At 42.7% G+C, this 12,264-nt stretch overlaps 1 protein-coding gene across 1 annotated transcript in view; it reads left to right on the top strand.

Moving 5' to 3' along the window:
• Nucleotides 1-12,264, top strand: part of ITIH2 (inter-alpha-trypsin inhibitor heavy chain 2) — a 28,420-nt gene that overhangs the window by 8,597 nt on the left and 7,559 nt on the right. The window contains exons 6-15 of the mRNA XM_067317429.1: nucleotides 306-468; nucleotides 1,387-1,494; nucleotides 2,503-2,631; nucleotides 3,314-3,430; nucleotides 4,747-4,915; nucleotides 6,788-6,913; nucleotides 7,811-7,992; nucleotides 9,191-9,376; nucleotides 10,403-10,542; nucleotides 11,146-11,318. Coding sequence (XP_067173530.1) covers nucleotides 306-468; nucleotides 1,387-1,494; nucleotides 2,503-2,631; nucleotides 3,314-3,430; nucleotides 4,747-4,915; nucleotides 6,788-6,913; nucleotides 7,811-7,992; nucleotides 9,191-9,376; nucleotides 10,403-10,542; nucleotides 11,146-11,318 — 1,493 coding nt within the window. The remainder of the gene's footprint in view (nucleotides 1-305; nucleotides 469-1,386; nucleotides 1,495-2,502; nucleotides 2,632-3,313; nucleotides 3,431-4,746; nucleotides 4,916-6,787; nucleotides 6,914-7,810; nucleotides 7,993-9,190; nucleotides 9,377-10,402; nucleotides 10,543-11,145; nucleotides 11,319-12,264) is intronic.

Genomic DNA, 12,264 nt, shown 5'->3' with positions numbered 1-12,264 from the left:
CAAAAGCCGCCTGGACGCGATCCTGTGCAATGTGCTCTAGGTGACCCTGCTTGAGCAGGGGGGTTGGACTAGATGATCTCCAGAGGTCCCTTCCAACCTCAACCATTCTGTGTGATTCTGTGTAATTATCAAGGACTTGTCTTTCTGCTCTCAGCTTGACAAAAGATCTTGTGCTAATAGATAACTGCAATTGCCTGGTACAGGCCACAGTTAGACTCAGCAAATGTATAACTCTAAAATAAAATGCAAAGAATTTCTTCTTCTCTTTGTACCTTCTCAAAATAACTCCACCACTAACTTTTCAGGAGCAATGCAATGGATATGGAAAACTTCAAAACTGAAGTGAATGTGCCTCCTGGGACAAAGATCCAGTTTGAACTTCATTACCAGGAAATGATTCGAAGGAAACTGAGCTCCTATGAGCATACTATCTCTGTGAGGCCAGGACGCTTGGCAAAGCACCTGGAGGTAAGGTGGATTAGGTGTGTGCAGCTATCACCACACAGGTGAATCCTCTCTGAGAAGAAGGCTAAGGTTCCTTTGAGCCCCATATGAGGACCCTTCTCCTACAGCTCCCTCCTTATGTGTGGGTTTGGTACAAATAGCCTCAAAGTGTTGACCAGCACAAGACACTTCAAACTAGGAGCTATATAGCTACTTCAGTGAGGAGCAAATACGTCCTGCCTCCACTTATACTGACATGGTTGGGCATCTCCTGAATCATAGCTGACCCTCATCAGAACCACCTGGACAAACAAGCCGTGGTCCATTTATACCTGTGTGTGGACTTGCCTTGACTGAAGGAAGGTGTGCAAGATTTGCTCTTTATTTGGAATAAGGCTTCTCACAATAATCCCAACTGCACGAGAAAGTGTCCTGTGGGAGCAGATGTTCTCTGAATGGTAGTCACTCCAAAACTAATTGACAGAAATTGATTTGTCTTATTCTTATCCTCTTTCTTACACTCATCCAAAGGTGAGCTCTGTTATCCATCAGCAGAGACAGGATACAGGGCTACCTGGCCTCAGTACTGTAGCAACACTTAGGCAGAGTCACTTCACCCTTCATTCATGCTTTCAGCATAAATGATGGCATCATCCTTGACTCCTTTTCTCCATCTGCCCCAGGAGGAGGGAGAAGGAACAGGAAAGAGCATTTCCACCAAACTCTTCCTATTCTTTGGCCACTCTTTTTTTTTTTTTTCTTTGTCTTTCCATCATGGTCTGCTTTCAACATTGCATGGATCCCCACCAAGAGTGAGACTAGTCCTACAGGAGCATTCTTAAAAGCATCCCACCGTCTATCTGCAGTTTGCCCGTGGAGGGTTCATGAGATCCTGGTACAGCAGCAGCACTGCTCCATACTAAGTGTTCTCCACTCCTTTAGGTGGATGTCCGCATTATTGAGCCACAGGGACTTCGCTACGTGCATGTTCCTAATTCACTCGGAGATCATTTTGATGGAATCACCACCATCTCCAAAGGAGAGAAAAAGGTAACAGTCACAGACTGGAAGTACCATGAAAACTGCAGTTTTTACAACATTTGTTCTTGCACAGTTATGATATTCTCCCATATCTGCTAGAAGCATGCAAAGAATATGGCATGCTTATGGGACATTTTAACTGTACCAAGAGAAAGCTGATCAGGCAAAAATAGCAACTGAAGCTAATCTGCCCTGGAAAAGAAGTAAGGCCAGAAACCCCATGACTCCCCTAGTGTCTTGACTATTGCAGCTTAACTGTGTGTACAAGATGGTCAAATACCACAGTGGCAGCAGTATAGAAACAGGTCTTCCATCTTTGTGTAAATCTTTTCTTTTGGAATTCTGAAAGATCAATGTAAAATAACAGGAACTGCTAGATGTAAAAAAGTTAGGTAATGAAAATCAAGTGGAATGGCCTTTCTGGAATAATTCCACAAAAAAATCTCAGTTTCAACTGAAAACGTTTGCATAGGGAGTTATTTTAGGGCCCCTATTTCCCTTGATATTCTTACCCTAGCTTTCTCCAGAATAGTTCTTGTGTATAGATAAGCACTCGAATAGTAAAAAAGCCTACATGGCATGTGACTAGAGAAAATAATTTCTAGTACTGAATTTACGGACAAATTACAAGCTCTCACTTGATCAGAAGAAAAAAATCAATTAAAAAACTATTAAAAATTATGAAATTGGGGATCATTTCAACTAGGAAAATGTTAAATAAGCCAATATATTACTTACTATAAACTGTTTGCCCAGCTCTGATTGAAATATGTGTCTCTGTAGAGACGTGTCATCCTGTTTCTGTCACAGTTGCTACTACTGAATCAGTAAATCCAAGCAAACCTCAGTGCCCTTTTTGTTTTGAAGCAGCAAAATCTATTTCCCATTTAAATTATAAATAAAGAAATTAGAAAAGCTTTCAGTGAAATAAGATATTTCATAAATAGAGGAGCTACTTTTGTTTCAGTGGTCTACCTTTCACACAACATTTGACCGACGATCTCTTCTCATTTCAAGGCACATGTTTCTTTCAAGCCAACGATGACTCAACAACGAAAATGTCCCACGTGCTCCGCTACGGCAGTAGATGGGAACTTTGTCGTGCAATATGATGTGAACAGAGAAACCACGGGTGGGGAACTGGAAGTAAGTGCTGCTGTTTGACCAGGAAGGGAGATCTGTGAATGCAGGAGTTGTTGTCATCTCTGTATAAATTCTGCAGTTCACTAGGCAGAAATGAAGCCATGTTGGCATGCTCAGGGAGAACGAGAATGAGAAAGACCTTTCTATCCAATTGAAAGAAGAGATAGATTTTAAGTGGGCAGAATTGATTTACTTAATTTATGACTAAGACATGGTCCTACAAATAGTCAGGAGTAGTTTCTCATCTTGTCCACAAGCCAATTTCTTTTATACCTAGCACCACTCTAGTGATTTAATGTTGAATCACAAGACAGAGTCTTTGAAAGTTGTACCAATATTTCATAAGAAGGCAAACCAGAACATCATTAGTTTTATGTTAACATGAGGCAGAGTTGTGGGTTGAATTATTATAGCCAGAACAGGTTTTTTTAAACGTTGTCATTAATCCCCATGCCAGTGCATGGCATTTCTCCAAAAAACAGCTTCTGCTTTCCCTGATAAAAAGTAAAGACTATGAAGTATAGATGGTATAAGGCTACAAATACAGGGACCTGCAGAGCTGAAAGTTAGATTCAGCCCATAAAGAAGAATAATATTTTCTGTTCTGTTATTGTCTTGCATTCTCTGGCATCTTTACCATGGCTCAGTTTACTGTGTGTTTTTTTTGTTTTGTTTTGTTTTGCAGATTTTTAATGGCTATTTTGTTCACTTCTTTGCTCCAGAAAATCTTGATCCTCTGCCCAAAAACATTTTATTTGTTATAGATGTCAGCGGCTCAATGTGGGGACTTAAAATGAAACAAGTAAGTGTTTGACCTCTATTGCAAAAAGAACCTGCCTCCAAGTTTTCCTCGTGTGCCTTACCATGTAACTGTGTGGCAGACAGGCACTCAAAATTAGCAGGTTAGATCTTTACATTTTGTTCCGTCAACATTCTCACTGAAGTTGGTGAACGTTTGGTGAATGAAGGATGTTGTGATTTTTACTCTTTATTTGTAATGCTCCTTCCATGTTACAAGGAAGAGATAATGTCGTCAGAATAATGATTTTAGCTCTTAAGCAACGTCTTTAATTGACAGATCACAAAGCATTTGGCAAAGGCCCTGACCCCATTTTTCTCAAGTCTCCTCTACTAAGTGCTGAGGAAGTCTCAGTGGGAGTACTACATCCTTGCTTTCAAAAAGTTGTGGACAAATTGTTGACAACCTACTGAAGAGTAGTAAGACTGGCTTAGACAACATAACCCACGGGGAAAAAAATGGAGGAAGTAGGTTGGTTTATTTTTTTGCGAAAGATGACTTTTGAGAGATATAATCAGCCTTCAGGTATGCAGAAAGTTGTTCCGAAAGGAAGACTGATCAACTGACATTTGTGTGCACCTAGGATAGGATAAGAGTGGATCAGATGGATTTACAGCAGAAGAGACTTATATTAGATACTTTAAAAAAAAAAAAAAAAAGCTTTGCAGTGCGGAGAGGGGAGTTCAGGAGATTGTAGATTGCAGATATGTCACTGGAGGTTTTTAAGAACTGGCTAGATAAACATTAGTTTGGGGTGAACTCTGTATATTGAATTTGCTTCAGAGCACAATACTAAGGCTTGGCAGATTGCTTTCTTGGGAAAATCAATGTTGCAAAACTGGAACATAGGCTAATTGTCACTTGTTTAAATTGCACATCTTGAAACAGATGTTACCCAGCCTAGAATGACAGCACTGCAGGCAGAAATAAGTATCCTGACTTGTGCTAATTTCTCTCTCCTGGACCACGATGTCTCATGAAGTGCTTCATGCTCTCGCTCACGCTCTCACACACACGCACTTTCTCGAGCACTCGCTCTGTTAGCTGAGCAAGCATGTTAAGCAAGGATGGGTTGAAGTATATGGTTCTGTTCTTGCTAATTGCATTTCAATCTATATTTCTTTGAATAAAGTAGAACTTTTTTTTCCCAAGAAGTGTAAAAGAGCCTAGGGGTGAGAGATCTGGCTAATAGAGTCTAATTTGGATTCCAGTGCTCATGCTGTTTTTCATCAACAACTGTTTTCTTGTACTCACGTTAAGAGGATGCTTTCAACAACAAAAAGCTTAAACTTGTCTGTTCTTGGATTTTCTCTTCTCAGACCATTGAGGCCATGAAAGCAATACTGAGTGAGCTCCGTGCTGCTGATCAATTCTCTCTTGTTGACTTCAATCACAACGTTCGATGCTGGAGAGATAATTTAGTCTCAGCCACCCCAGCGCAGGTTGAAGATGCGAAGAAGTACATCCAGACAATCCATCCCAATGGGGGTATGAGGTTTTGATTGCAAGGTTGTCTTGGAAGTTAGGCGTCATGGGAATAGGTACCTCAGACACCCTTCAGATTGGCAGAGTATTCTTAACAAAAAGCCTGGTTCCCTAGCTGGGAAAGGCATGAGCTGGGGCTAAAAGGGAGCAAGACTTCCAGTTTGTGCCAGGGAATGGGATGGGATTGCATGGGATTTCCCTCTGCTGAATAAACTGCAAGAGATATGAGCTTAGGGAGGGCATAAAAGAGCTGTAGATCCTTCTTTCTCTCTCTCAGCACTGCTGTAGTGGCATATACCAACAATAAGAAGGTGTCTGTAGCTCTGTGTCCCTCTGCATTACCATAGCACTATAGCACAGCTGGCCTACCTCCAGCCCCACAGACCCCAAATATCTGTGAAAGACCAGGGTCACGTTGTGCTTTGTGAAACAGATCATAGGGAGCCCAACTCCAGGGTCTCCATGGGCTGTAAACTGTAGACTACACCATGATCTACTACTACATGCCACCCTGGACAAACAGTTCATCCTTTCTGTACCTTCATTCCCTATCTAGTAAACAAGGACAGTTGGCTCTTTCAGTCTCACAGGGCCTTGGAGACTTCATTCATTTGTTAGTTGTTGAACTGCTTGTACAGAAGGGGCTAGCAATCCTTTTAATTGATTGCTCGCTGAAGTGCAGTTTGGGTGTAGTTGTTCAGCTGTTTGTATGTCGATAGTGTATATAGGTTCTCCCCCAGATCAGAGCCTCCTGGTGCTCTGTGCTGTACGAGAGTAAGAGGCAGCCTTCATCTGCAGAAACTTTCACTGTCAACACATAAGGTAGGATCAACATAAAGTTATAGACTTGACCAAGATCACCAATGTGCTGGGAGTAGGGAACCCGTGCTGGGATATGAGTGCAGTGCCCCATATACACCTGATTATGCTTCCCCAGATGAATAGACAAAATAAGAGACCTGCTCCCATCCAGCAAAGATAGTCTGGAATGCAGCATTTGATTATCCTGTTGCTGAAGCCACTGGTTTTTTTTTTCTTCTTCTTCTTCTTCTTTCTTGACAAAGAAAATAATTAGCTTCCACCTGCTCAGCCTCCCTGCTCCTCTTCTCATACTCATTTCTCACTCAGTCCCTTCTCTGCCACAAGCCAAACCTTTAAATGTCAGAACTCACTAAGACCTCAGGGTCAGTAACCACAAAACCCTTCTTTTTCAATCAAGATGTCCAAGGAACAAACTGGTCCCAGAAAAGAAAGTTTCTTCATACTCTCCTTCTATGGCCTGCCTGCAAACATATTATTTCACCCCAGAGCAAATAGTTCCCAACACCACAAATGACAGTAATGGAAGTGGGAAGCCCCCAGAGACTTGGAGATGACATCCCAGGATGAAAAAGCTTATCAGGCTCTGGTCTCTTAACGTAACTTTGTGCAAAACATGCATCTGTGCGTATACATAAATGTGCATAAATTCATACAAATGTGTATTCATACAGTTCAACATCATGGTAAGAACAGAGTAACATGCTGGTGAACAAATCCAGGAGCAGATGGATTACAGTCTATTTCCACTTACACTGATGTAAATCCTGACTAATTCTATCAATTTCAGTAAATGGTGTAACTATAAATGAGGAAAATCAGAGAAGGTCTATTTAACTCAGTGACCTGTATGCAACACCTTTCAGCTTCCGTTTCTTCAGGGAAACAGAGAGTGCTAGCAGATGTACCATAAACATCACAGAAGGGGGGTTTTGCTGCCTTAATCTCAGGTCTTTGTCTGTGCTGGTTAATTCTGTTGGAATCTCAGAACCAATTTACATTCCAAAGGAGAAACAACAAGAGTCAAACCTGTTTTCCTCTTTGTGTCTTTAACAGGCACAAATATCAACGAAGCTCTTCTCCGAGCCACATTCATCCTGAACGAAGCCCAAAACTTAGGGATGTTGGACCCTAACTCAGTCTCCATGATTGTATTGGTATCCGACGGAGACCCGACAGTAGGTAAGGATCCTGCTTTAGGTGAGAAGGTCAATGGAATTAGCCTGAGAAATTCATGTAACATGCAGATACTTTGAGAGTAAGTTTAAACAAAATCTGTTACCCTGCCTTTCAAAGTCTGTACTGCTCTTTTGCTAAGTGCTACAGGTGCCCTGGGACTTTGCAGAGAGACTATCAAAAGATGAGCAGGTTATGCTACACAGGTTATGTACTTCTTGTAATTACAAAGATGCACAAGTCCTATAACAGAGGTAATCACAACAATCTTACAGAAAATTTCCTCTTCCAATGATCCCAGCCCACACAGATCTATGAAGTCCCAAATTTAACATCCAAATCTGGAAAATAAAGCAGCAAAATGAACCTTGGTAGGACTTGGTACAGGTCAAAAGCAATCCTTTACTGCAAGATGCCAGCCCAGAAGAGAAACTGCTTATTAAAAGGTTTTTTTTTAAAAAAAAAACTAGTTTTGGTGGTGGCAGAGATATTAAATATGACAAACAAAGTAAAACCATTAGGGAGATATTTTCCTTAGTCTGCAGAGAGCTTGAATCAGTAATTCTGGAAGCAGTCTAGATGCATTACACTTGTAAAACAAAGGTCCCCTGGAAGTTAATAAGAGCCGTGGATATACAAAGAATACACATCAGATACCAAAAGATAATTCAAAGAAATCATCTTCACTGGAAAGAATTCGTTAATCTCCATCCAGGAAAAGCCTGAATGTCACTATAGGCAGGGTTTATCTGGCCCAATGGAGATGTGGCATCTGAACTATATGCCTAGACTCCCTTTATAATTAAGGGAGAACAAGAGACGCTGCAAGGGCATGAACCCTCTTATCCCAGTGGAGACTTCCACAGCTGCTCAGATGAATGTCACCTTTTATGTGTCTCAAAGGTGAGCTAAAGCTGACTACGATCCAGAAGAATGTGAAGCAGAGCATGAAGGATGAATTCTCTCTATTCTGCCTTGGGATTGGGTTTGATGTAGATTACGATTTCCTGCAGAGAATCGCAACTGACAACCGTGGCATGGCCCAAAGGATTTTTGGAAATCAGGAGACCTCCGCCCAAATGAAGGTGCATTTCTGGCCCATCACGTCTGAAAATGAGGGTGCAGTTCTGCTCACAGCTGTGAAGCTCGGGTAACTCCACTAACAGGAGTAGAGTTACTGTAGGTTCACAGGGGGATCACAAAGAGAGAGAGTTCTGCGAGATAGCAATCATATGCATTAACTCAAGAGCTCTAAGTTACAATTTTTACAGCATCTATAATATATATTTACTCTACTGCTCTGTGTAGGATTTATATTCTATTAAACAGTCCTAACCACACAACAGAGCTTCCGAACTAAAATTTTGGCTTTGATTTTACCTTAGACTGCTTCAGCCCTAAGAAAAAGCTTGGATATAAATGATAAATGCTAATCCAAACTTAACCAGCATAAGAAAGGGTTGAGTTCTGGGAAGCTCTAGATCCAAATCTATAAGCAACAGTTGCTAAAGACCAAACTCTTACATCCTTATTCTGTTTGTATTCACTGGTTTCATCACCTGTGAAGATCTCCCATGTTTCTTCTTTCCCAACACAAGATCTCATAAGTAGCTCATGTAATAACAACATATCCGGCAGGTGTGCTAGGAAAGGACCTGCTACATGGTGCTCTTTCAAACAGAGCTGCTTTGAGAGTGCAGACCCTTGATATGACACAGCCTTCAACCGTAGCACTGTGTGGGTACCGTTTTTTCCCTTTCTGTTCCCTGGTGCCATAAACTAAACTAAGCTGTCAGCAGATCCCCATTCAAATCAGCCAGGTACAATGGGGTCAGGAAAGGGGACAGAGTTTGTGGCGCAGAAGTGAACACAAGTGAGACACAGGCCTAGTTTCTGGCAAGAATTAGGTGGAAAGCAGTTATGTGTGTCTCACACAATAGCCAAAAGCTGACCAAGCTGCATACAGATTTACGTCCATATATATATATCTGTGTTCAAGCCCTTTAGGTCTAGGAAGAACACACTTTCTTCATAATGGCCCATGGGCTTACGGCAATCCTTTGACTTCCATAGGCCCTGGGCCAGTTCTTCTTGCTGTACCCATGTAAAGGCATGCTAAGGCCTAAATGTAAAGTCTTCTGCATCCTCTGGGACAAAAAAAGTCCCTCTTGCTCATTAAGGTTCCCAGTTTTGTCATCTACTCTTCTTTTAGAAATAATGGCACACATGGGAGGGTTGCTTCAAGGTACAAGAGACTCACTTCTCTATCTCCTCCCATCTCAGAAATTCTACAACCAAGTCTCCACCCCACTCTTGAAGAAGATTGAGTTCAACTACCCCCAGGAGTCAGTGTCAGATGTCACCCAGAGCAGCTTCCACAACTACTTTGGTGGCTCGGAGATAGTGGTGGCTGGGAAGGTCGACACGGAAAACCTGCAGCACTTGGAAAGCATAGTCACAGCTACAGCAGTGAGTGAAGCTCTCTCTAGTATACGTGAAGAAGACATTCATTCATGGCACAGCTGCTTTACTGGCAGTTATTGCCATCAGAGTATTTTGTCTGTCTTAGCCCTGAGTGAGAGCGTGGGGAACATTGTAGAGGGTTTGTCCAACCAAAGTTTCACAATAGCTTCAAGTACAGCTATGGATAGTCACTGCCTGTGTCCTGCAGCCTGCAGAGGAACTGCCTTCTAGTAAGAATTGTACCGCACAAAATTTAACTGCAAGTCAGAGTTTTGCTCTAAAACTATGGAGTCCTCCTTCATGTTTTGTGGAGGTGCAGGGGAGATCCTCTAACATAGCTCCTCTCATGGCTGAACCTCCTACTGTGGGGGAGGTTCCACCTGGTGTGGGGCAAGTCCTAGCACTGTCCTTGTAAACTTTGCCTTGTGGCATGTGCAATGAGACTTTCCCTGTGTCTCAGGGCTGCTCCTCCAAGTGGAGTGGGATGGGGCAGGGGGGAAGTACCAAATCCTTGTTTCTGAGGAAGACCCCAATTTTCTGGACTCTTATAGGGCTTAGGATTTGCTGTTCATTATTTGCTGCAAAAATCAAACACATTCAATATTCTTCCTTGCCAAAACACATGATGTCCAAGGGCCTGGAAGAGAAAGCAGAATTTGGCCTCCGTTGCACAGTAGGGATTGGACATGAAAAGCCTGAAGGAAGGATATCAGAGTTCTGTTAAGAGTACCGGAAAAGTTGCTGCTGCTTCTTCTGGCATGTGGTAGCACCCTCTTTAGTTACTGCTGCTGTCTGCTTTATCTATCACTGTCGCTGAAATTGTACTTAACAAAGCCCCCCTTGCCACAGCTCCCCTCCCCATGCCTGTCGGGCCACCAGTGCTGGGGCTTTCTGATCTAGAAGTGACCGTGGGCAGAGCCAGAGAGGGTCCTTAATGCCATCCATGCAAAGTGTTGGCCAGGAAGGGAACGCGGAGCTGCCCCATTCTCCTGACTCACCCTCCATTATCTTTCTCTCTCATTTACTACAAAGGCAAACGCAGAGCTTGTTATGGAAACCCTGAGAGATGTCGAAGAAATGGATGGCTTCATGAAGAAAGACAAATACGCAGATCCTGAATTCACTAAGAAACTGTGGGCTTATCTGACTGTCAACCAGATGCTAGCAGAGAGGTGAGGAGAAACGTGGCCTGTGGTGGGAGGCAAGTGAAGCCTGATAGCAATCTGGTCCTCCCTGAGACTACACGGAGATAAGGCCTCTCAGAGGGTTTTGAATGGGTAAGGTACACAAATATAAATAAAGGTGAGTGATATCTTCAGCTCTTTATGCTCTTCCTAGTCTTAGCATTAGCAGATACCAGGGAACAGAGTTTGGGTTTAGTTGATTAGGGGAATAAGGGTCAGACAAACGTGGCTGTGGGGCTGAGTGAATGAAACGAATGGGACGTTTGCCTCTCAGAGCCCGAGTAAAAGCTAAGGAGGGGTTCAGGATAAAGCCCACTGTGTTTAGGAAGTCTGATGAAGCCTCCCTGAAGCAGTAAAATGTCTCCTACTGAGATCAGGAGTTGGGACTGGGCTCTCTGAGTCCAGACCAAAGCCTGCAGAAGCCATGGAGAGTCATTCATGCAGGCCCTCAGCCTTTCCTTCTCGCTACACCTTGATCCTTCCAGCTTGTCTCTGTGACTGGTCTGTGGAGGCATAACCAGTGTCACGGCTCTCCTCAGCAGATGGTCTGAGGAGCAGCTAACCATGTCTTCTATTTTATTTTCCACCCAGAAACATGGCCCCTACTGCGGCTTTGAAGAGGAACATCACAAAATCCATCCTACAGATGTCTCTTGACCATCATATCGTCACCCCCTTCACAGCCATGCTGATAGAGAACTCGGAAAAGGATGAGATAATGCTGGCAGACCAGCCCAAAGACCCCAGAAGGGGCTGCTGCCCAGGTCAGTGTCTTGGTTTGTCCACTTAATCTAGCTCTCATTTTCATTTTATTCTTCTTGTGATGGAAGAACATTGTGTTCATTGTCCACTCAGGGTGTTTGTGCTTATACCATAGGCTGTATTTTCAGGGAGAGCTGAACAATCTTCAGCCACTTTGAGAACATTCTGTTACACAAGTGCTCGTTGGAGCCATTGGCTTTGGTGAGGACTGAATGTGCCAAGACTGCAATGATGAGCTTTTTGATAAGCTTACAATGTCACAGATTGAATTCTTATAACTGGGACAGATACACTTAATTCCCTGCACTTGAATCGAGCTGTGGAATTGACCAAGTCATGTCTTATCACTGCTTTTTGGCCTTGGAAGCTTTCCAAGATAGTTATCATTCAGCCACAAGCCTACATGGAATGTAGTTATCCTAACAATATAGGGTCGCTTGTTAATTAAATGTCTGGATTGCTCTTTTAAATCCTTTACTTCAGTGCACGTTCCAAGATCCTTGTTAGAGCAATCTTCTGTCTAGCCAAACAAGGCAGGGTTGGCTTTTTCTGGCATTATATGATAGAGTCAGTCTCAACGCAATAGCCATGGACTTCCATGGGTGTCTAGTAGGTCCAAAGTTATCCCTGCACATTCATAAATAGTTTGCTTCCAATAAAACTTAACAGCAGCTATTTTGCGCCCTCACCAGTCTGTGATTTGAAAAAGCATGACTGCTGCTGTTGGGAAAATAGTGCAAGTGCGATGTACTGGAAGCATCGGAAATGAAATATCAACTCCTTAGACAACTGAGTCTGGTGACCATTTTTAATAAACAGGAGATATGACACTGAGTTTACAATTGGTTGTGAAAGAAAGAGGCAACCTACATTGCTGGGATAGAAAAAATCATCTGCCTGGCATTTAGCACTGGAAATGATTATAATTTCGCTGAAACTCCAAGCACA

This window comes from Apteryx mantelli, chromosome 1 (assembly GCF_036417845.1).
Source record: "Apteryx mantelli isolate bAptMan1 chromosome 1, bAptMan1.hap1, whole genome shotgun sequence".
Taxonomy (NCBI): domain Eukaryota; kingdom Metazoa; phylum Chordata; class Aves; order Apterygiformes; family Apterygidae; genus Apteryx; species Apteryx mantelli.
This window is presented reverse-complemented; position numbering and strand designations above follow the sequence as displayed.